Source organism: Propithecus coquereli, unplaced genomic scaffold (genome assembly GCF_000956105.1).
Source record: "Propithecus coquereli isolate 6110/MARCELLA unplaced genomic scaffold, Pcoq_1.0 Scaffold156, whole genome shotgun sequence".
Classification (NCBI taxonomy): domain Eukaryota; kingdom Metazoa; phylum Chordata; class Mammalia; order Primates; family Indriidae; genus Propithecus; species Propithecus coquereli.
Window position 1 is genome coordinate 4189364 of NW_012140080.1, and position 24607 is coordinate 4213970.

Below are 24607 nucleotides of genomic sequence, written 5' to 3' on the forward strand. Positions count from 1 at the left end.
GTGCATGATTGCTGGCCACTTGTCAAGCCTTAGAATTAGATTGGACAAGGCACCCTCATTTCCTGTTCCACAGTGATTTTCACATGGCACTTGATTTATATCACAGCAGCCTCCCAAAACCCAGCTTCTCAAAGATGTCATTGAAAAGGAATGTGGCAGTATCTGAAGTTGAATCTGTAAGCTGTCTCCAGCTATTATAGTAGTTCACATGATATCTGATGGATACTGATGCTCTTTGACTTTTGATAGGGCTATTGCCTGATAAACCCATCGTAAGTTGAAAGACCATTTTTAATAGTTTTACGATAGGTTTATTGGGACGTAACCCCAGTATAAATTGAAGAGTGTACTGAATGTGTTTGCTTTTTCACCATCATAAAGTCAAACCACCGTAAGTTGGAGACCATCTTTATTGCGTATTTCTGTGTACTTCTGCAGATATGATATCCTTAGAAAATTAAAATTATCCCACAGTACCCCTCTGAATTTGACGTGGTACCCTAGGCACTTTCATACTCAGTTTTTGGAACCATGGGTCTAAAGCCTTGCTACTCAAAAAAAAAAAAAAAAAAATGTGGTTTGTAGACCAGCAGTAGTGGTATCTCCTAGTAGTTTGTTGGAAATGCTGAATCTTCTACCCCACTCCAGACCTACTGAGAATCAGACTGTATTTAACAAAATCTTTAGACGATCATGTGCTCAGTAGCATTTAGAATGCACTGTTCTAAACTTCTCACCCCCATCATTCAAGGCTATATTATTTTCTCTTCCTTTAATGCATATCCTACTTTCCAGTTGTTTTTATGCCTTTGTTCAGTGTTTTCCTTCTACTGTCGTTCCTTTCCCCCCATCTCCGAAAGACTAAGGCTCTCACGTTCTATTAGTATGTGGTATGTTCGTTGCTTTCCATATGAGTCCTTCACTATGAACCCCCAAACTGAAGGCAATTTTTGTTGATACGCATTTTTTTTCCTGATGAGTTTTTAGCTTTTATTCTCAGAAGGGTCTGTGGTTGTCAAAGGTTCTGTGATTCCAAAATTGTTGAGAACTGCTGCTTCAGAGAGTCGAGGCCTGTTTCCCATTTGTCATGGTATATCGTTTGAGTTTTTGCCTTTCTCAAATTTGCAATTTTTCCTATATTGTCTTATTTTTAAAGTTTTAATGTGTTTTCTGTTTACAAAAATAGTGTATAATTACAGTCTATTTTTATAAAGAATGCCAAGACAAATCAATGGGAAAAGAATGTCTTTGTAACAAATGGTGCTGGGAAAACTGTATGTCCAGTTTGATGAAAGAATGAAATTAGACCTCTTCCTCACATCATATACGAAAATTAACTCGAATTGGACCTAAATGTAGAGCTAAACTATAAAACTCAAAACATAGAGATAAATCTTTGTGATCTTGGATTACACAATCCTTTCTTACATATGATACCAAAAGCATAAGCAGCAAAGGAAAAAATAGATACAGGTTGAGTATCCCTTATACAAAATTCCTGGGGCCAGACGTATTTTGGATTTCAGATATTTTTCTGATTTGGGAATATTTGTTGAACTATTCCTAATCTGAAAATCTGAAATGCTTCAGCAAGCATTTTCCTTTGAGCCTCATGGCAGCGCTCAAAAAGTTTTGGATTTTGGAGCATTTTGGTTGTAGTATTTTGAGAATAGAGATATTCGGCCTGTAATTTAACTGTGATCCATCACATAAAGTCAGATGTGGAATTTTTCACTTATGGCATCATGTTGGCTCTCAAAAAGTTTTCGATTTTGGAGCATTTTGGTTGTAGTATTTTGAGAATAGAGATATTCGGCCTGTAATTGGACACCATCAAAAGGATTAAATGAATTCTATGCTGTTCTGTTTTTAATTTTTTATATGCAGTTATTTCCAACTGGTACTGTATATCTGGTTGGCATCTCTTAATCCCAAATTTTCCATTTTCTGTACTTTATAGTATTATGCCTTTCACATAGTAGGAGTAGTTTAAATGTTTATTATTAATGGTTTTAGTTAGAGAAATGCATTCCAGATGTTACTAAGCATATGATAGCCTAAAGATTTTGTTAAATGCAGTCTGATTCTCAGTAGGTCTGGAGTGGGGTAGGAGATTCTGCATTTCCAACAGTCTCCTAGGAGATACCACTACTGCTGGTCTACAAACCACATTTCTATTTTTTACCTATTAAACTATTTAAAATTCAGGTCATCTTAGAAAAGTTAATTTTTGGTGACAGCTTTATTGAGATATAATTCATATACCATACAATTTGTTGTTCAAAGTATACAATTCAGTGGTTTTTAATATATTCGCAGAGTTGTGCAACCATCACCGCAGTCAATGTTAGAACATTTTCCTTACCACAAAAAGAAACCCTGTACCCTGTAGCAGTTACCTCTTCCTTTCAATTCCCCTCAGCCCAGGAAACCCTTTATCCACTTTTTCTCTATACATTCGTCTTTTCTGGATATTCAGGCATTTAAACCAAATCACGAAATTGTGGCCTTTGTGACTGGCTTCTTTCGTGTAGCATAATGTTTTCAGTTACTCATGTTTCAGCATGCATCCATGTTTAGCATGTAGAATGAATTTTTTTCCTTTCTACTGCTGAATGATATTCCATTATTTGAATATGTAAGTTGAGCATCTGAAATGTGAAATGCTCCAAAATCCAAAACTATTTGAGCATCAACATGATTCAGATTTTCAGATTTGGGATATTCAGCCAGTAAGTCTTAATGCGGATATTCCAAAATCCAAAAAAATCTGAAACAGTTCTGGCTCTAAGTGTTTTGGATAAGGGAACTCAACCTTTACCACATTTTGTTTACCCATTCATCTGTTGGACATTTGGATTATTTTCACCTTTTGGCTATTGTGAATATGCCCCTCTGAACATTTGTGTACAGGTTTTTATTTGAGTACTTTTTCACTTCTTTGGGAAAGTGGAATTTGCTGGATCATGTGGTAACTCTGGATTTAACCATTTGAAGAACTGCCTGTTTTCCACAGTGGTTGCGTGATTTTACATTCCCATTAGTAGTGAATTGAGGGTTCCGGTTACTCCACATCCTCACCCACACTTGTTACTGTCTTCTGTATTGATTATAGCCCATTTTAGTGGGTACGAAGTGGTATGTCATCGTGGTTTTGGTTTGCATTTCCCTGGTGGCTAATAGTGTTGAGACTCTTTCATGTGCTTGCTCATTTGTATATCCTCTTTGGAGAAATGTCTATTCAAATCTTTGGCTATTTTTAAATTGGGTCCCTTATCACATAATATGATTTGCAAATATTTTCTCCTATTCTGTGGGTTGACTTCACTTTCTTGATGGTGTCCTGTGCAACACAAAACTTCTTGGTTCCAGGGAAGTTGAATCTGTTTATTTTGTTGCTGATACTTTTGTTGTTATATCTAAGAACCGTTGCCTGTCCAAGGTTTTTTATATATGTCTATGTTTTCTTCTAAGGGTTTTATAGTTTTAGCTTTGGTCCATTTTAAGTTAATTTTTGAATATGGAGAAAAGTAACTAAAACTTATAAAAAGTAACAGATTTGCAAAATTATTTGCTTTCCGAATTTTAAATGCTTTTAAATTATATAGTTAAATGTTATTCCTTCATTGACTGATATATTACTAGAAATGAATGTCTGATGGTAAAGTTTAAACAATAACAATCTCATAAAAAGAAGAGGAATGTTGACTAATACTACCAAATGAAAAGTTTTGAGGGGCAAAGATAAAAATTCTTTTGTTTTAAATAACAGTCACTCAGAATCATTGAGTACTCTCTCTTATGTGTTGACTTTGGCCTTAGCAAATATATAAATTTCATAAAGAATGAATGCTCTTGAACTAAAGTAATACTTAGTAAAAGTTTTATTAAATGGTGAACCTTTCTTCTTGACATTCATTACCGATTCCTGAATGATACCTAAATATTTCAATTACTGATTCCTAGCAAAGAAGAATCACAACACAGTGAGTAAATATAGTCCCATAGTCTGGATACTAATGATTCAGATGGTATAACTCAGTCATTAACCCTTGAGTGTATATTGCTAGAATTTGATCACGATAGTTAGCATTTTAAAATTATGGTAGAATACATAAAACATAAAATTTACCATCCAAACCATTTTTAAGCATATAGTTCTATATTGTTAAGTATATTCACATCGCTGTGCAACCAATCTCCAGAAAGTCTTCTCATACTGCAAAACTGAGACTCCATACCCATTAAACAACTCTCATTCCCCTTCCCTCCAGCCCCTGAAAACCACCATTGTACTTGATCTCCGTGAATTTGACTAGTCTAGTTAGCTTGTGTAAGTGAATCATATACTATTTGTCTTTTTGTGACTGGCTTATTCTCACGTAGCATGTCTTCAAGGTTCATCCATGTTGTAAACGTGTCAGAATTTCAGTCCTTTTTAAAAAGGCTAAGTAATATTCCATTATATGGATATACCACATTTTGTGTATCCATTAATCCATCGATAGACATTCGGGTGGTTTCTACCTTCTGACAGTTGTCATTAATGCTGCTGGGAACATGAGTTCAGGATTCAACGTATGTTTTTGAGTCTCTGCTTTCAATTCTTTTGTGTGTATACCCAGAAGTGGGATTGCTGGATAATATTGTAATTCTGTTTTTAATTTTTTGAGGAAGCATCATATGATCATGATTTACCTTTTGAATATAGTGATCTAACCCTATTTTATTGTCCAGGAGGTTAACCCATTTTAATACTATTTCAAATGTCCAAGCTAGTTACACACTTTTACATAACAAAACAAGAATGTTTTGAATAGAGTATATTTTGAGTTGGGCATATAATGAGAAGTTTTTGGGTTTCAAGTAGAGCTTCAGTTTATCATAGCTTGTATCCTTTGCTTAAAACCAATTTGTAATAGAAATAGTATCGTGTTGATGGATCTAAAGGTAGATGTACACTATAAGAGGTTTAGACCTTTAAGAGGATTAAAATACTATTAATAAAAGTGTTTCTTTCTAAAGCAAGATTTCTTAATAATTTAGAATTATTTATAAATAGATTTCAATATGGTATTTTCAATAAAATTTGCTAACAAGATGATTTTAGCAGTTTAGCTAACATACTAGGTACTGATACTTCAAAATCTGCTATTAAATCCTTTGGGGTTTGTAACCGTCAATCCTGAAACTGATAATTTAATATTTTTGGGTGGAAATCTTTCTAAAAAGAATAGATAACAGAATGTAACAAAATAGGTTTATCTTTGCCAGACTATATATGGCTTAGAAAGTATAAATTGCTTTTGCTTTTTTCCCCCCACCAGGTATTTAATGAGCAGGAGTATTTCATGTCTGCGAGGTTGTCTGAGTTTGGCACCTTAGCTACAAACTCTGTTGTTAGCTGATTCATGGAAGCAGTAAATTGGTATAAGCTGTTAGATGTTGTAAAACAGGGAAAGTAGGTTATGAGATTTTTGGTTCCATTATATTTTGGGCCCTAGAAAGTTGTATTTCTATTTTAAATATTTGTCATTAAGAATTTTAAAAAGTAGACTATCAAGACCTGCCAACTATTTTCTTCAACATTTCACAATTTTGAATTTTTTTTCAAAGATGAATGAGAAAATTTTGTTTATTATCACTACCACTATATTATAGTTGTTTAAGCATATTTAGTGTTTTAGATACTGTTGCTGGAAGGCCTAAATCTGAGATCTGGAGTAACTGGCACAGAATCAAAATTTACTGTCATATGTACTAAGTAAGCTTAGCAGATTCAACTAGTATATCATCTTCCTTCTTTGTACAAATTTAAAAGCTGTCTGGATTTTAGTTACTTGAATTTTTGAAGTATGTAAAGTATTTGTGTTTTATCCTCCATTTTCTCAACCCTCCATTAGGTTATCTGTCCTGTTTTCTTTTTGCTCACTTATATCCTATAGCAATCATATATAAATAAAAGCATTTTCTCATGTGACGAACATGGAGGGGGAAGAAAAAGCCTCTCACCTTTTTTTACCTTTCAACAGGGGAAAATTGTCAGAATGATAGCCAAGTACCAAAAAAACATACTCAGTCTTGTTTGTTGTTCACTTTGCATTTCACACCATATACACTTTTTCAGTACTTCTTCTTGTGACAGACTTGACTAGCTCATAGCAGCTCTGTGGCAAGCATAACTACCCAACAACATGAGGATTTTCATCAGTGCCTGCCATACGTGGTTATGTGCTATTAATTCATGACCTGAGAGCAGCTAAAAGCTACTGAGAGGAAGAAAGCAAATGGGCAATTTAGATGATGTGGCTGAATTCAGTGTTAAGTTAGATTCTGGGTTTGGCTGTTGATGTAGCATGTATGGATCTCTAAAAACTGACCACCAGGATGCAAGCATGGGAATCCAAGTCAGTGTTTTCTTTCTGATTAAAGCTCAGATTTACAGATTTTTAGAAGTCTCACAACCTGTAATTCAAAAACTGAATTTTGGCCTAAGGTTTGAGGCTTGTAGTTTAGTGCACTCCTTTGCTTTAACATGTGATTTTTAGCTGGACTTGCTGGTGTGTGTGCCCAAGAATATACACATACAAACTCACATGTACTTTATTAATGTTCCTTTATTTATGATTTCTGTATATCATGTCATGGATGTATCTTGTCAAAGAGACTTTTTTTTTTGGCAAATTAAGTTATTAAATGAGAATAGTTAGAACAATAATGCAGTCTTAAGATGTTTATGAAAGTGGTTACCTAGTCTATGGAATGATAAAAAAAAGTAAGTAAAGTTACCTATATATGTATGTAGGTTTGAAAAGTTCTGCTGGTCTCAGCTTCATTTACACATACAGTGTGGTATGTCTCCATTCCACTGAATACTGCTTTTTATTTCAAGGTCAGACTGTTAGTCCATAGTGAAATACTCTGTAAAGTTAGTTTCAGACATACATATTTGAAAGTCTAATTAAATGATAGTAGAGGTGAAATTTCCCTTAAGTACAATCTTCCTTTGTACTGTCAGTACGTGCATGATTGAATTAAGGAATTTATATTTGGTTTTACTTAAAAGTTCCAAAATTGTTTCTTCCCTAGGAAGATGAGAATGTGCCCACTGCTCCTGATCCTCACCCTCCAAGTCAGCATTTACGTGGGCATGGGACAGGCTTTTGCTTTGATTCCAGGTAATTTTTCTCTTTCCTGTGTAGAATTTGGATTATATAGTCCAGTGGTTCTCAGAGTGTGATCCCTGGTAATTTGTTAGAAATGCAAATGTTTAGGGCTTGGCATATTGAACCAGAAACTACAGGTGTAGGGCCCAGCAATACGTGTGTTTTAACATGCCCTCAGCTGATTCTGATGCATGCAATCCTCTGAGAACCTTTAGCTGTTAAACCAAGCACTGCTGGGAGTTTATGAGTTGTATTTATCTTTATCATTTTACAAAAGGCATTTTCTATTAGTTAAAAATTGAAGAACTCTTGGCACTGAGACTCATTTCACATAATGCAATTGGATTTGGGGGATTTTAATTTTAAAGTTTTCTTTGACAACCTAATTATAAAACTAAATTTAGAGGCTTTCTCAGTGGGTTATACAGTTGTCTGTCTACAATAAGCATTTAGAAGCAAAAAAAGAGGTTGCTGGAGTAAATAAAGGCTTTGAAGGTAAGTTGTTTACTATGAATATATATCTGCTAACTAGATAAATGTAACCTTGTATACTGAGCATTACCATTATAAATCTAGAAATACATAATTCTTTTATTTTCCTTTTTCTTCAAGCTTTGATGTTCACAAGAAGTGTCCCCTCTGTGAATTAATGTTCCCTCCCAACTATGATCAGAGCAAATTTGAAGAACATGTCGAAAGTCACTGGAAGGTGTGTCCTATGTGCAGTGAGCAGTTTCCTCCTGACTATGACCAGCTGGGGTTCGAAAGGCATGTTCAGACCCATTTTGATCAGAATGTTCTAAATTTTGACTAGTTACTTTTTGAGTTAATATAGTTTAGCAGTTAAAAACAAATACCACCTCAAATAGACCACTAAAGAGACCACAGCGTGTCACTTTCATGCACCCTCTACTGTACTTTTCTGACCAAGAGCTACTTTTGAGTTTGGTGTTAAAGAGTCAGGGTCAATCTTTGGCCTATCAATAAATATAATTTTAACCTGTGTTAACCTTGCCTGCTTTAAGAAAAGTTCTTGTGTGTTTATATCTTTATTTATTCCCAAGTTTGCAGAGTTGTATGAATAAAGGATACAGGGATTATTTTAATTAGCGCTCTGAAAAAATACATATATATTAGTGTACTAGATTATTTAGCAGAATATTTACAAGTTTCTGTTTACCTTGTTGATTGAGCATGACTACTAAATATTATGTAATAAAAAGCATTTATCATTAATAGTCGTGTGAAGTAATTCTTTGAATACAGAAAGTTCCATAATGTAGCCCATGAAATGATAGTTTAATCTTTAGAAATGGAACTTCATGTAGAATGAAATCACATGCTTGCAAATATCCTTTTTATATGTGAAACGTTGAGGATTTAATAGAAGACATATTTTGTTAATTTTACGGCAGAAAACTTAGAATAACCTAAATGATTATTTTTAAACCATCTTGAAGTTATATTTATACCTAATGGGAAAATGGAACAAGATATGTTCAGTACAGTTGTTTTCATATTAAATGATTTCATAACAGTGGTGTTTGTGGCTTTAAATCACAGAATATGTATCATATCTTTTTCACATTTTCCTGATGAGTATATATAAATTTGAAATATTTTCAGTAAGTGATTAAAAATGTGATGCATAAACGCAAATGTGTTTCTTTAGTTATGTGTCTGCTGTATAGTACTCTCATTAACATTAAAGAGTTCTGTAATTTCACTGTTGTCAAATTTATTTGCCATAGTTTTTCATTAACCTAGAACCTTGAGCATCTTTTTTTGGTTTGAGCCTTTAAAATCTGAACTGTATTCCTTTACTTTCTATAATGTGTGTGTTAAGAATTTAAAGTATCAATTTTGCTGCTTTTGTAGTTACCAAAATAGTTTATGTTGTTTGTTCTGAGGAAACCAGCTATTGGTGAATCTAATATTTAGACTTGGCATTTTGGGTGCTATATGTGAACTGCATATATATCTTGTCACTTATATTTGTAGGAGCAGAATTTGTGTATTTTGGAATCTGTTAAAAAGGTTTTTGAGTCTAGGGCAAACTGGTATTATGCATTCAGATGCCAGCTGTTAGGACGTGGCAGTCCTGGGGGGCAAATAGCACGGAAGACTCCTTGTTTCAGCTTCCTGATAGATTATATGACAAGCAGAATATATTCAAGTAAAATATGTTCAATACGAGCTTTTTAGGTGCAGTTAATAATTATAGACCATGTTAACCTAAATGTATCCTTTGACTATTATAGAGTACTACTATTAGAAAAATGAGACTGTTCAACTTACTAGCCTAGAACTTATTTTTAAATAGTTCTTGGCCTCAGGCTTAAGGTAAGTAATTTGTTAATGATATGATAGAAAAGTAATGCAGTCTAAGCAAAAATTTAAGGGAACAAAATCTACATAAACTTTTTTTTGCAAAATAATAGTCTAAGAAAACAAAGAACTGAATGGGAGATGTTAGTTTCCATGGTAAAGTTGATACTGGTTATCATAATGGACAATAATGAAAATAGAGACACATGTTTATTTTGGGTCAGAGGCAGTTTATTTTAAATGTGATTTCATGTACATTTATAAGCAGCTTTTCTTGACAGAAATTTTGATTAAGTTGCCTTCAGTTCTAAAACAAACCTCTGTTGCTTTCAAACATAATGTACTCTGTCCCCAACAAAACATATGAAAATATAATTTAAAGCACAGTTTTCACAGACACAGTACAATACATTCACTATACACGGTATAATAAAATATTCCCATCCTTACCTGTTTAGTAATACTGTCACAATGAATAAGTAAATAGAAATTGGAATTTGTTTTATTATTGAAAGAAACTTAACATGCACAATGACTATTTTATGACTGTTTGTTTAGCTGATGAACTACTGATCCAGCCTGCAGTTTCTTGCACTAGAAGGAGCGAAGCTAAATAATTGCTGGCCTAAAAAAATTTGTTTTGCTCAATCGTAGGTAGATATGAAATAGCCGAGTAGGGCCTCCTTATGCACTAACTAGTTGCTTCTCATGTCTGGATCACCCTTTTGAAAGTAGGATAACACAGTATATTCAGGACCAAGACCACTTTTCAGAGATCTGAGAAAATATTTAGAGGGCAGTGTCTTTATAAATACTTTTAATATCCCTCATTATGAGGGATTCATAACTTACGAATACAGAAGCTTACTCACAGAATTGTCACCCTTTCAAAATGTCTGAAAATTGAGGAGGGACCCTTGCTTGCCAGCTATATGTAACGTAAGACTTTTCATCAAATGGGAACATGGGAAGAAACCTATTTTGTGAGCAAGTCGAGTTTGCTTTTCACCAGTTTGTTTTGTGGGCAGTTAGCTGTCTGTCTCAAAGCAATTTTTATTGCATAATTAGGCAACTGGTAAACTCTTGTGTTTAAGGAATAGCACTTGGGAGAAAAGAACACTCAAGGCATGATGGTACTGTCGGTGAGGAAAAACTTCAGGAATGGTCCAGATGTAGGTTACTCTAACGGGTCATATTAGTCACTCTTTTCTTTGACCACCTGCTGCAAGAAGCACTTAATTGTCAATAAGGCTCACTTTCATATTTCAGCAAAATGTTTTATAAAGCTAAACAGACATTTCCGATAAGAATGCAGACATCTATAGTGTGGTGGGGAAAGTGCCTTAAAAAAAGTCTCAAGAAACACAATTAGCGTGAAGAGGCGGCAGTAGGGGTCTTAACAAAAATGTTCCTCTTTGAAACATGCTTAGACTTTTCATTCTGATTTGCAGCCCACAGGTTTGGTAGGTCAGCGGTTGTAAGAATTGGCAACACATAAATTGTTGGCAATAGAGAACTACAAAGTGCTTTAAAACTTCATCTGAAGATGAAGATATAACTAAATTTCACACACACAAAATTTGCACTTAAGTATTTTGAAGTGTTTCCTAACAAATTTCAGGGAAAAGCATTTCACTAAATTGGTATCTTGGTCCCCAGATATCAATAGGCATAAATTGAATCCCTTGCACCCAGCAGGCACTCAATGAATGTGTTAATGAGCGAACTGAATAGACTATTTTGTACAAAAATGCCATTTATAACACTAAAATGATTGGTAAGTAAGTCAGACGATGGCAAGAGTTTCAGCTTTTTAAAGGGCAAAAGGATTTGCAAGATAATATAAAACACAGAAAGCACACCTTTTTTATGTATGTTATTTAAATATGAAAATATTTTTAGCATATTACGTTAAACATTTTTTCTTATTTATATTTCCATTACCTAAAGTCTTTCTACTCACAAATACTAACTCCATTATGTAAGGCATGGTAACCAGTTTGATAATGAAGGTATTATTTTGGTTTTGAACAAATGTGAGTTGATGTGTTGAAAAACTTCAATCACATTACAATCTTGAAAAAAAAATCTCAGTGCCAGCCCCCTCCTCCCCCCAGTTAACATCACTGCAATACAACTAAACAATATGCAACATGCCCTCAATTTTATTTTGTTTTGGGGGAAATGTGCTGAAGAACCTAGAGCTTTTTTTGTTTAGCACCTTATATCAAAGTAATGAAAATAGGTATGATGATTACATGTGCAAATGTACAAAATCATTAACTCTACAAAGATACATCATTCCAAAATTACAGAAAAAATTTAAAGCATGCATTTTAATTTTTTCTTTAAAGGGTTGCTGAATGCTTCCCCTGAAAAAAGGTGGCTGTTTTCAAAATCAGCAACTGCTGGTGAGGATTTCTTGGCACAGTTATGACCAGCATGTTATTGCTGCATCTTCCTGATAATCTCGGCCGACACCGGGGGATGGAAATTGATTGTGTGGTGCCGCAGGCCCTGAGCTGTCTTGTAACTCTTCCCACACCGACATTTGAATGGTTTGCGGACACGAATCTGTGTTCTGTGACCATTCTTAGCATGGTACTTTATGCCATTCACATTCTGTGGAGAAGACAAAAATATTGCTTATTAGACGGAGTCACAGAATGTTTGTTAAACTTGGGAAAACCTCAGTATGGGCCTGGATTGCAGTTGGACATCTCCTGGACGGCAGCTGTTTAGAGGGAATATGCTTTTGCATGAATTCCAGCTGTGGCCCTTCAAGGACAGTCTGGTGTGTCAATCATGGGCTGTTGTGTCAGCTGTGTGACTCAGTCTGTACAAGGAAATTTCAAATATGCCTCAATTACTCTGAAAATGAAAGTATTGATTTCTTAAACTTTTACATAATAGGTATTTAGGACTCTGAGACTGTATAGAGAAAATTAAATAGGCACAGTTCCCTCTGCCTGGAACTTTGCTTTCTCTCTGAATCTTTTTCTCCCAGTCAGAAGAAAGTTAACAGTGATCAATGCTATAAAAATATCCTCAGGAAGATCAATAAAGTAACCTTTCTAAAGAAAAAAAATGAGGGCTTATTTCGAAGTTTAAGGCTTGTATAAATTTTTGATTTGGAAACTCAGTTTATGTCTTGCTTCCAGACTACTGTGATAGCCGTTCCCTACCACACCTTACCTAGAGTTTTGTCCACTTTCTGCTCTGCATTAAGCCAGTGTCTCTGATGCCACTGTGGGAGCCACCTAGTGCCCAAATCCTGCCCTGCCCCTGCATAGTTGTGTGCGCTAAACACACACTTAGGCCCTCTTAAGTAGTGCAGTCCAAACATATAAGTAGCTTTAGAAGTTTTAGGTTATTTAGATAACGTTAGTCTTAGCAACAAAATGCTCAGACCGGGTTTCTCAGCATCTCGATGCTAAGATTGTCAAAATGCTTTCTGGATTTCTGTGACTTGGTTTTGCTAGCTCAGTAGCATATTCTTGTGTAAGACTCTATTCCTAGATTTAACAAACAGTATTGCTCATCCCAATTAAATGGTGAGGAAACAGGCTCAGGGTATTAAGAGTGGAAGATTTAAGAAAGAATGGCAGAGGTGATATTTGGGCACAGGTCTTAATTTCCAAGTAAGCTACTGCCAGATTGGAAAGGGAACAGAGAAGAAACAGCCTGCAACATGAAACTGTTGAGCACAGATTACTAGAAGAGTGAGCTGTTTCTTAAAATATTACCCAAATCTAGTCCTCCTGGGCCCAGTCCCATGCCCAACTAAAGGATTCCAACACAGTCTTGTTCCCACACTACATAGGATGCCCTTAAATAAGCTTCCACAACACTACTCCCTGCCATTGCTTCCTGAGTATCCGGCACAGTGTCTAGGCACATACTAGTAGATGCTCAATAAGTGTGTGTGAATGAAAGCATTTGTCAGAACAGTGTTTTCCAACCGTATGCCTCACTATTCTGGAAGAAGTTGGGAGGGTTGCTATTAAAAAATGCGTTTGGTGGTTACTACTGTTACATTTCCCTCTTAAGAGACCTGTGCACATTAATGGTTTTTTTTTTAGAGTTTTGGTAGAGAACCCTGCTACCAGTTGGCTGTGCTCAGAGTCTGAAGGTTGTCTAGTGAGTGGAAGCAGAAGGCGCCCTCTGCCCCGGATGCCTGGCTCTGGGCCTTCGGCATCTCCAGCCTTGTCCTTCCTGCATCAATCCTTTCACGAGGAGTGAGGAAGCAGCCCACCAGTCTTGTTAAGAGGCATGCTGGGGGATGAGAGCTTGCTGGGGCAGGACACGGGGAGGGTAGTAGCAGTTGCACAGTCAGACCCACTGAGACATTAGATAGGTAGATATGCCCCATCAGCCCCCTGGCTGGCCCAGCCATCCCAGCTGGGGCCCTGGCACATGTGTGAAGAGGCCAACTCGTGTATGTAGCCCAAATGAGCCTTCAGATGACTCCAGCCCTGCCTGGTGTGTCAGAGCACTGCATGAGACACCCCGGGCAAGAACCACGTTGCTGAGCCAGGCAACCGACAGAACTGGGAAATATAATTGTTTTAAAGCTGTGTGTGTGTGTGAGTGTGAGTGTGAGTGAGAAAGAGAGAAAACAATAGTTTTATGACTGTTAGGAAAAGATTTCCAACTTTAATATGGTAGAAAGTTCCCTGGCTCACAAATGCTAGAAACGTGCATCTGGCTGCTTAATAATATCCTGGTTATTAGCCCAGTGAATATTCATCAAGCACCTAGTAGAGGCCTTTTTGGTAGACGAAGGGTTACTAAAACACTTCATGTCCTTATTTTCACAGGCAACTTGTTGCAAGATGGATCATTAAGAATCCTGCTACCTCTGAGCCCCAGAACCACTCATGCCTTGTCTGAAAATAGGGGAGACCAGAAATAAAAACCATTAACCAACAAGCAAAAAGGCAAAGCAACTTCAACAACATCAGGGCTTAGACACTCCATCCAGGCCTGAATTCTTATAACTAATTAGGTTAGAAAAGGTTTTAAAATCAGAGATTGCTAAAGTCACAAGAAGCCAGTCCAATGTGAAACCAGATCCTTGTTGACAAGGAGGACAAACCAGAGGTGAGGTGATTCCAGCAGGGCCTGTGGTCTGTTCCCAGCTTGAATGTAAACATTACGGTGTGTGTCTGGCTGTGAGACCATGAGGAAAACACAGCCAACTCCATACATACAAGTGCTTTATTACTCTGGAAAAATTAAGAAGCCGGTCGCACATTTGGAAACATACAGTATTTCCAGGGTTGGTCAAAGAGCCTCCTGTACCATCACTCCTTTTTCTGTTGTGATTTAAAATGTTCACAAGTGTCAACAGGGTGCCCTTATCACAACTGTTAATACAAGGTCAGATCAGACTCTCTATTAAAAGATTTCCTCAATTTATCCATTCAGTTATAGGCAATGGAACAACTTCCTTATAAGACTAGATAAGCTCTAAAAAGATCCACTGCAGTTTCCAATTGCATCAACCCCGAAATGAATTTGATCTTTCAAAAATATTAATAACAAAAATAAATAATGAGAGGCAACTTGAAAATGACATGCTCAAATTCTCTGGTCTTTGAAAAGAGAAAAAAGAGAAATGGAATTAAGCTTTCAAAGGGCAAGGAAGGTCACTAACATTTATTAAGAACTTACCACGCTGGGTGCTTGATGTCAACTGCCTTATTCAATGCTCATGGCTTAGATGAGGGAACTGACACCCAGAGAAGGTGAGTGACTTGCCCAAGATCACATGGCTGGTAAATGGTAAGAGTTGGAATGGGAACCCCGAGATGTACAGTTCCATAGATGGTGTTTCCTCCTTCAGCCTCCCAAAGTGCTAGGTACGTGTTAGTTAGAACGACCAGCTGATGGTCTTTGAAAAATCTTACCAGTTAGGAAGGATTGGGATACTCAGTCTGAAGAAAAGTGTCTATCAACAATGATGCTCTGACATCAGGCTAGTATATGAAGGAAGCAGGTGGGACAGGAGGTACAAAGGAGGACTTAGATGGTGGGTTTTACCGTCAGGAACTACCTGTCCCTATGAATGGAGAACAAGCAGTTTAGAGGATATTCTAAAAATTCCACTCCAAATCAAATCAGGAAAATGGAAAGTCTGGATGCCAAGCTGGGCCATCTTGCACTTCACTGTATTTGATCTTTGTTGTCAGTACTCAGGCCTTAATGTGTACAATATGTGACATGTGCCCTAGATATGAAACCCTAACTTTCAATTTCCCAGGGGCTTTGATGTTCTATTAATACACAACGGAGAGGAGGAAGCTGCTTGGGGATTTGATGAAGAAAAGTGAAAGAACAGAAATTGGGGATGGTGGTGGGAATGGTGGTGGTTAAAAGTGAAATCACTTGGAGCAGCGTGGACGCCCCACCGGCCCCAGAAAGCAGGAGGGCTGAGGCGCATGTCACCCTCCACTGACTCAACATGGCAGCACACAGAATGTCCAGGGCCACTCGGTGGGATCTTTAGGAAAAAAAGAATTGCCTCTTTTCTTCCCCCAATTATTTAAGTAATATGTTCAGGGTAGATAATTGCAGAAATCTAGAAAACGTAGAGCATAAAAAGAAAGAACATAAATAATCACTAACATCTGAGGTATTTCCTTTCAGTATTTTTTCAAATTTATATATATGTATATAAAATTTAGCATCTTTTTTCACTTAATGTTACTTTGTGACCATTCCCTCATTGTTAGTTTTTTTTTTTTTTTGATTTTTGAAAATAGGATACCGTGTATCTAGGTATCAGAGGTCAGTTTATCTGTTGCTGAAACAATAATGTCCTCTCTGCAGCAGAGGACTCCTTCAGAGAAACTCGGTGGGGGGGCTTGTTCCGTTTTACATTTCTTGAAAGTTACAAAATGTCTTTAATAAAAGTTATCAAAGGAACAAAAACCTCAAAGCACTTCAACCCATCTTTTAAACGTATCCCCAGTTACAAGGTGAGGAGTCCTAACCTCTTTCACCTGCAGTCGGAAGAGGAGCGTTAGCAGCACTAGGGATGGGATCCCTGGCCCGGCCTGGCACGCCTGGGGAGGAAGCCAAAGCGAAAGTCCCACCACGGAGTCCGTGGGGAACCCACCTTTCCCTCTTCCCCAGCACTACGTCTTTGCCCCGTCATTGCACCTTTGTTCCTTTGTCCTCAGGGAAGCTACTGAGACCCGCACTGGGTGCTGAGGAGGGGACGTGGAGCTGTAGGGTCATGGGGGTCATAGGGAGATGCTATCTCACTGCAGACAGTGCTCGACGTGGAAAGAGCATCTGGGAAGGTCTGAGAAGGAAACTTTACCTATGAGGGGGAGTGAGTCTGGGACATTGGTAAGGGCTCCTAGAGGAGGTGGCATTTGAGCTGTGCCTTGAGAAAGGAGTGGAAATTAAGTGACAGATGCTGATGGAGAGAGGAAGGTGTGGGAGAGCAGGGTGTGCCACCCCCAAATACGCCTAGTTGCCGTAAGGATTGTTCAGCTGAAGGCAATAAAGAAGCCGCAGATGCAGCAAAGCTCTCTGCCCTCCCTCCATTAGCCTAAAAAGAGGACATAAATTTACCAGATAAAAGAGATCCCACCACCTCCTTCTTCCCGGGAGAACAAAGGTTAACCACCGAAGAGAACTCAGGACCTGCACTGGCCTGGAGATGGTACCAGAGGAATCTACATGAACAAGCTTCACCAACTAGCCTTTATCTGCCCTTTATTTGTCTTCCCACAACTTGCTGTCCCTAGAGACTCAAAGTCCTTTTCCTTTGTCTTGTCACTTTTCTAAAAATTTACCATTTTTTCTTGAAGATGCTATATAAACTGGAGTTCAAAGCCACCTGTTCTAGAACTACTCATTCCCTGGGTGTCTGTCTCCCAAGTATATTATAAAATATACATGTTCATAAGCTTCTGTTTGTTTTTCTCTTGTTAATCTCTTTTGTTACAGGTGTCTGTTACAACTAAGAACTTAACGATGGTTCTTCCCCTGCAAAGGGAAGGGGGTATCCTAGGCCAAGGAATTAACATGGGAAAAAATGTGGAGACTTAGCTCTGCTGCTGGGTCCCTCTCCCATTCCCTGCTCAGTGTGAAGTCAGGAAGTCAGATACCTCATCTCTCAGCTCTGTAAATGCCACTGAAATGGTGAGAAGAGCTGATCCGAGTCAGCGCCCAAGACACGTAACTGGTTAGAGATTCCTGCCAATAGGCGGCAGGAACGGAAAGCCTGACTTGCCTTGGAAATAAACAAGATGGCAGAACTTCTGGATTCTGCCTGACTCCACAGTACACTAGCTCATCACCACCCTCTTCTCTCCACTTCCCAAGCCAAAATCATGCAATAAATAAGATGAAATAATAGTTACATTAGAGAATGGCACTGCCCTACAACCAGTAACTTCTGAACAGAAAGAGTCAAACTGAAGCTTTAGGGAATGTGACCGTGTTCATCTCACGCACTTGGCTGGACGGAGCAGAGTTACGTGTCTGTTCTGTCCCACGTATCATCACTTGGCCTTCGGGCCCAGAAAAGGAAACTCGCGCTTCCCTCATCGAGATCAGGACCACCGATGGCCACCATGTCATCTGCAGCTATTGGAGCCTCTTGGCTCTAGATGGTGACAGAACACCTGGAAAAGCCCCCATTAGCCCAGACATAGACAACCGAAGGGGGAAATTGCTGGAAATCCAAGAAAACTAAAAGCAAAGGAATAATGATGACAAAATAGAACAGTGCTTGGGCCCTTGCAAGAAGCAGCACGCTAGCAGCGGCGAGGAGGGGCAGCTTGGGTAAAACACAGATGGAACCAGCACCTGGGGCAGGCAGGTGTGAGTGTGGCCTTCTCTGTCTAGCTTTTCCTACTGGGAAATAGAGAAAGAAGGAACAAATCTCCTCCTACAGTGCAGAGCTGCCCTCTGGAAAAATGAGCTTGTCTAACAATGCTGCTGGAATCTTGCATCCTGAGGTAACTATTTAGTGGCCTTCTCTCCTCTACCAGCTCCATGCCACTGACACACAGAAGACACCCAGATGCGTCCTGAGGCCTGTTCTGACCTGGCCTCAGCAGCTGTCCAGCAGGCCCCAATAGGACTCTTACACCTCCACCCTGGGGGGTTCTTTTTAAACAAAGAGCATCTGGACTTTGCGTGATAGAATTTTAACAGTACATAGGTAAAATGAAACCTTGGAACACTACCTTTGTGTTTCATGTTTTTATATCAATGGTAGGTATAAAAAGTACTGAAATAGACTTGTTTTAGTGTTCACAGACAAATATTTAAGAAGGGGCTATATAAGAAGTGATTATGCCATTGCATATTTTTCAAGCCTTTCAAAAAAATCATCAGTCTGCTAAACTATGAGTAAATTAGCATATCATCTAATGTGCCAGGTATGTTTCTGATTTTGTATTTCTATCTCACATTTGGATGTTAAAGAGCTGCTAACACCTCATGGGCAAGTTTTTAATTTTGTTTTTTAAAATGCCCTCTGGACCCACACTCCTTGTTTTGTCCCTTTGAGTTTCCTTGGAAAATTTAGCACCCCTAGCTGCCCGTGACACCCAGAGTCAGGCTCTCAGAGACACGGGCCAGCAGAGAGGAGGCTGAGGCTGCAGTGCGTGGCTTGGTGAGAGAAATATCAAAGCTCTTTTTCCCCTGATCCCCTTTCATGCCAGAGGGAGGAAGGGAGCAAGAACTTCCTCAGCTGGAAGCTAAATACCCTCCCACATTTCCACATTTTCCAAAAGGGCTCTGCAAGCCACCTGGGACTTTTATGACTTCAAAGTGGTCTTCCTGTGAGCTACCTGTAGAGCCAGCCATTGGGGAAGGTGTTTGGCAAATAAATAGGTTGACACATTTTATAATCTGACAGGACCCCAATATGACAAAAATTTGAAGAATATCAAAGGTCTTCCTGCAAAAGATCTCTTTTGACCTCCAGGCTCCCACACAGATCAGCAAAGGGAAAAACCCCACCAAGCACCCGACACCCGCAGGCCAGCATTCACCTGCGGGCACCCTGCACGCCCAATTACCACGGGAGAGGGAAGCATCTCTCCCTGGCCCACGTGCTCTCTTTAGAACTAAGAAGGGGCTGCTGCCTTACTTGAAACTTGCCCTTTTTCCACGCAGTTATGCCAAGCAAGTTGGCACCTCTGTTACCTTGTATCTCTTTTTACATCCAGGAACCGGGCAGGCAAAAGGCTTCTCTTCCCCTCCATTCATGCACATGGAGCTGAGGATGGCTTCGGAGCTGATGGCGCTCTCTGTGGTCCAGGACTCATCGCTGTCCGACTCCTCGTAGTCCACCTCCTCCTCGTCGTACTCGCTGCCTGTGGGGGCAGGAGAGAAGTGCAGGGACTGTCAGGAGTGGTCACCTCCCCACGGGTTCGCCCGGCCACCCCCAACACAGGAAGGGCAGCCACAGCAGGGCACGCCAGGCCCCGCGGGACCACAAGCACCGTTCTCCAGACAGCCGTGGGCGGAAGAGCCCTGCATTCCCCCCTGAGACTGGCGAGGGCCTTCCCAGCAATCCATGGCTAGGAGTGCGCTGACCAAGAACTTGAACTCGATTCTATGGCAGGTGCAAAGGGGCAAGGAAGGCTCCAAGGCCAAAACCAAAAATAAGCAACAATGACAGACCTGCTCCCCACCAAGCTACTGCCTGACATTCCAATGGATAGAGTTCTATCCCTGTAGTTTGTGATTTATTGGCTTAGTAAGTGCAAAAATCTCTGGGAAGGGGTTACATTTTGTAATTATTAGGTATTTCTTTATAGATTTGAGCTGCGGAGACCATGAGGAAATTTGGAACTAAAAGGGGGTTAGGGAGCAAAGGGAGCAGAGACACCAGGGGCTCGGAGGAGATAGCCGCGGGAGAACACGGGGCGGCTCCTGAAGACAAAGCGATTCCCTCCCGCTCAGCCCTACTTTTCGGCTACACACACGTCTCCTGGTAGGGCCAACCCATCAGTCGCCTGGCTCGGACAGGAAGAGCAGATTCTCTTACATTCCTCGAGGTTAAGGGCTCTGCTAGGAACTGAATTAAAAATCTACTTTGCTGGCTTCTGTGCAGGACGGCAGGGATGGAGAACCACTTCCGCACGCAGCCTCTTTTGCTCTTTTTAATGAGGCCCAAAGCCATTTATTCTGAGCTTTTGCACAATACAACCCTGAAGGACATAATTCTACAGATCATAAACAGTGTAAAATAATATGTTGACAAGTCCTAATGCATTTACAAGCCCCATGGAATAAATAGGAATTATAGCACAACATTAATAAGAATTATATGGTAGCAATTACAGTTGTGAAATTCATCCCCCAGGTGTGAGGCTAAATTGCGCCGGGGGCCTGCCTGGGTGCTTCACGGGCTCACTCTGCTACATCAATTATTTCAACACCAAATATTGGCACTTTTATTGGGTTTCATTTTAATAGGCATTAATAAGATTGTTTGAAGAGCCAGTTGAGCCAGAAACAGGGACGCAGGCATCTGAGGCTGAAAGTTGAAAGGATGCAGGAAGGAAGGAAGGGCCCTCAAGTTTACTGAGTGCCTATTGTGTTTCAGGCACGTTACATGCATTATCTCATTTAATCCCCCAGTAACCCTATGAGGCGGGGATTACTGTCACTTTTATCCACAGGAGGAAACCGAGCCCAAGAGGTTAAATGCTGATGCGTTCTCAATGAGCTATTAAGGGGCATCGCTTTTTCCCACGTTGCTTCCCAGCCCCAGTGTCTGGCTTGTCTGAGGGGTCCCTTTCAATCTCCTTCACCATTTACCACTCGGGTAGAATTCAAAGCACTCTGTTTTGAATTCTGCTAGAAACTCTCAGGTGGTGCAGAAAAAACAATTCGGCAAAAATGAGGCTTTGGAGTTAAATGTGGGTTCCAGGAAACCCTGCTGAACTTGGCTATAGCTCTCCAAAATCGGGGAGCCAGTTTGGAAATACTCACACGAGACAACACAGGGTCCTGCTCTGCCCATTCTCCCTGTCCGTAAGCAAATCCTGAAATCTGTTTTTAAGTAGGGCATTGTTTAAGACGTTTTATTCTTAAACAAATGCCACATGCTGGTGTCCTTTAAATTGCTTGTTAGAAAACTATAAATGCTATTTCCCAAAGCTCCTCCAGTGGGACTTTGGAAAGTTAGAATGACTAATTTATCCATCTAATTGGGCTAATTTGTTAACCTGAATACCAAGAACCACGCAACACTTACAATGGGGGTGGGGGACCTCAGACCAACTGAGGGCTTAATGAAGCCCAGCAGAAGATAAAACTTCAAAACTCCACTGGATCAAAAGGGACCAGACCCTGAGGGGTCGATGCTACATACGCAGTGGCCTGGAAACCACATGGCATCCAGCCCCACGCGGGGCCCCCTGACTTACAGTCCCAGCCGGAACGCTTTCGAGAGGGAAAGGTGGTGCTGGGCTGACAGGCACAAATTGTGACTGTCTGTCCCAGGCAAAGTGAGACACGCCCCCCCGGTTATCAGGTACCACCAGGTCCTCTGGGTAGCTGGTGAAACTAATCATCTCCCTCGGCTGAGGCAAGACGGACCTGTTTGTACTTAGTTCTGTCCTGTAACGAGAAGAGCAGCGCAGACCTGAGTTCACGTCTTTGATTTCATGAGGTGAAGGACAAGCTACTTGGCTTTTATTTTCTCTTCCATGAAATGGGCACAAGTCTCTTCCTTGCAGCTTTAATTTAAGAATTAGAATTAGTGTCTAGAGATTACCTAGCATAGAAGGACTGCCACGTAGTAAGTGCTCAAAATATGGAAAGACGGTGTAACTAATGTCATTTTTGTAATAATATTACATATAAAACAATATTATTTTTAGAGAGGCCTGATGTGAAACTAAACAAGAAATAGGATAATTCTTATTTCCAGGCTGGGAATCTCTAGTAGAAAATATGCAAGCAGGACTCCACAAGGCAGGCCCGTCTGCCTCGGGCCCTTCAGCGCGGGTGGGGCAGGGCCCATCTCCACTCGCCACCCCTGGGGGGCTGCAGAGCCGGGCCGGGGGCACAGGCGAGGGCCCTGGTGCTACCACTGACAAGCTGTGTGACCCCTGGCAAGTGACACCACCTCGCTGAGCTTCAGACTGCTCATCTGTAAAATGGGCTAGTAACTGTTGTGAAGAGTAACTGAGTTATTGTTTTTAGAAGTACTTTGAATAATGCCTGGCACACGGTAAGAGTTCAGTGAGTATTTGCTAAAGAAACATAATGTCGCGTGAGCAGTTTCTTTATCTCATCTACTGCTCCCCTGCTCTCTTCTGAGGACAGTCCCTCTTTTAAACTAGAGAACATGCTGGGGTTCTCCTACTGCTTGCCTTCCTGTACCCCAAATCCAGCCTTTTCATCAAACGGAACTGTCGACAGGGAGGCAGCCAGAGGGCCCGCTGCAGGTGGAAGAGGCCGCGGGGCCCCACGCACACCCCCGTGGGCCTGTGGCGTCCTGCAGAAAACATTTGACGCCAAAAAACAACTGCTCTTAGTCGCCTTTCAAACACCTTAGAACTCTAGACAGAGCTAACCTGAAACTAAAGTTACACAGTGAGTAACAAAAACATCTGGGCCACCCTCTCTTCTTCATTAAATTTCCTCGTGTCGTTCCAAAAGAGAACAATACATTCCAACCTCCTTCATCTTCAATTTCTGCTTCACCTGCTACCGCAAAACTAACTTCAGAATGAACGAATTCCCAGCAGTCTCCAGACCTTTGCAAGGGAATTCCTCACCTGTTCAGGGAATGCAGGAGGGGGCGAGGCTGCGTCTCCTAGCCACCGCCTCCCACCTCTCCGATCCTACACTCCAAGCAATAAAAAATCGTGAGCACTGCCCCAAGTATGAGTGTGCGTGAAGATTCTTATAAATGCCACACATGCACTAATATATTACCGTATAAAACGTATGTGTAAAGAAGCAAAAAGGGTGATGATAAAATAATTATAAATATCTTGATAAATACATGCATTAAAAACAAGTAAGTGTAAAGATTTACTACCTCCTTCTTATACCTTTCCTTAAGCCCACGGGGCTCGCCGCAGCCTGCGTCAGGTGATCGGGGTGAAATGGGCTGTGGCCTGTGTCGCTAGGGGAACAGGAGGGGCCTAAGGAATGGATACGTTCACTCACGCAGCGAGCATGTGTCCAACACCCGCCACGAGCGGCACAGGCGATGGTTACGGTCCTTTCTAAACCCCACGCTCTAAGCCCAAGGGAGAGGAGCGGGGCTCCGCGCCAGGAGACCGAGGGGTAACAGGATGAGATGAGGCTCTTGTTCTGTGCCCCCACCATCCCGAAACCACAAATGTTAATTTCTGCACAATTTTCAAAGGAAAAGATGTATTAAAAGTATTATCTCTGTGTAAAAGGTGGCGGGGGGGCGAACAACCCAACAGCCTCTGTGTAGTTAGTTACAAGTAGTTGGGGCAGGAAAGGTCTTTGGAGTGTGTGAGTCACACGAAGAATCTACCCCTCTGGGGCCCAGAGCAGGCATCTGGGGACAGGCTGGCAGGTGTCCTCTAAGGCCGCCCTCTTAGCAGGCTCTGCTGGGGAACACGAGGCTGAGGAGTCAGAATTTTGCAACTGGAAGGAACTTCTGGACCAATGACTCCCACATTCATTTTCATGTCTCAGAAGTTAGTGAGTGTCCACTTTGAGTTGATCTTTGTGCATGGTGTAAGACATGGGTCAATTTCATTCTTACGCATATGGAAATCCAGGTTTCCCTTGCAGCCATTTATTAAAGAGACTACCATTTCCCTACTGTGTCTCCTTTGTGCCCTCGTCAAAAATTAGTCGATTGTGTTTGTTTGGATTTATTTCTGGGCTCTCTCTTCTGTTCCACTCGTCTATGTGTCTGATTTTATGCCAGTACCATGCTATTTTATCTTAGCTTTGTAATATAATTTTAAATTAGGAAGTTTGATGCTTTCAACTTTGTTTCTTCCTTCTCAAGATTGCTTTGGCTATTCAAGGTCTTTTGTGGTTCCTATATGGATTTTTAGGATTTTAGGAATTTTAGGATTATTTCTTCTATTTCTGCAAAGAATGTCATTGGAATTTTGATAGGGATT

General features: G+C 40.1%; 2 protein-coding genes across 4 annotated transcripts in view; one reads left to right on the forward strand and one right to left on the reverse strand.

The window, feature by feature from the left end:
• Window positions 1-8399, forward strand: part of TAX1BP1 (Tax1 (human T-cell leukemia virus type I) binding protein 1) — a 101402-nt gene extending 93003 nt beyond the window's left edge. For all 3 annotated transcript variants that reach the window (XM_012640714.1, XM_012640716.1, XM_012640717.1), the window contains 2 exons: window positions 7090-7178; window positions 7779-8399. In XM_012640714.1, the coding sequence (XP_012496168.1) occupies window positions 7090-7178; window positions 7779-7980 (291 nt within the window). In that variant the 3' untranslated portion in view covers window positions 7981-8399. The remainder of the gene's footprint in view (window positions 1-7089; window positions 7179-7778) is intronic.
• A 1308-nt stretch (window positions 8400-9707) lies between these two features.
• The window catches only part of JAZF1 (JAZF zinc finger 1), a 138765-nt gene continuing 123865 nt past the window's right edge, over window positions 9708-24607 (reverse strand). Inside the window, exons 4-5 of the mRNA XM_012640674.1 lie at window positions 19674-19843; window positions 9708-12116 (exon numbers count right to left, since the gene is read on the reverse strand). Of these exons, the coding sequence (XP_012496128.1) occupies window positions 11940-12116; window positions 19674-19843 (347 nt within the window). The 3' untranslated portion in view covers window positions 9708-11939. The remainder of the gene's footprint in view (window positions 12117-19673; window positions 19844-24607) is intronic.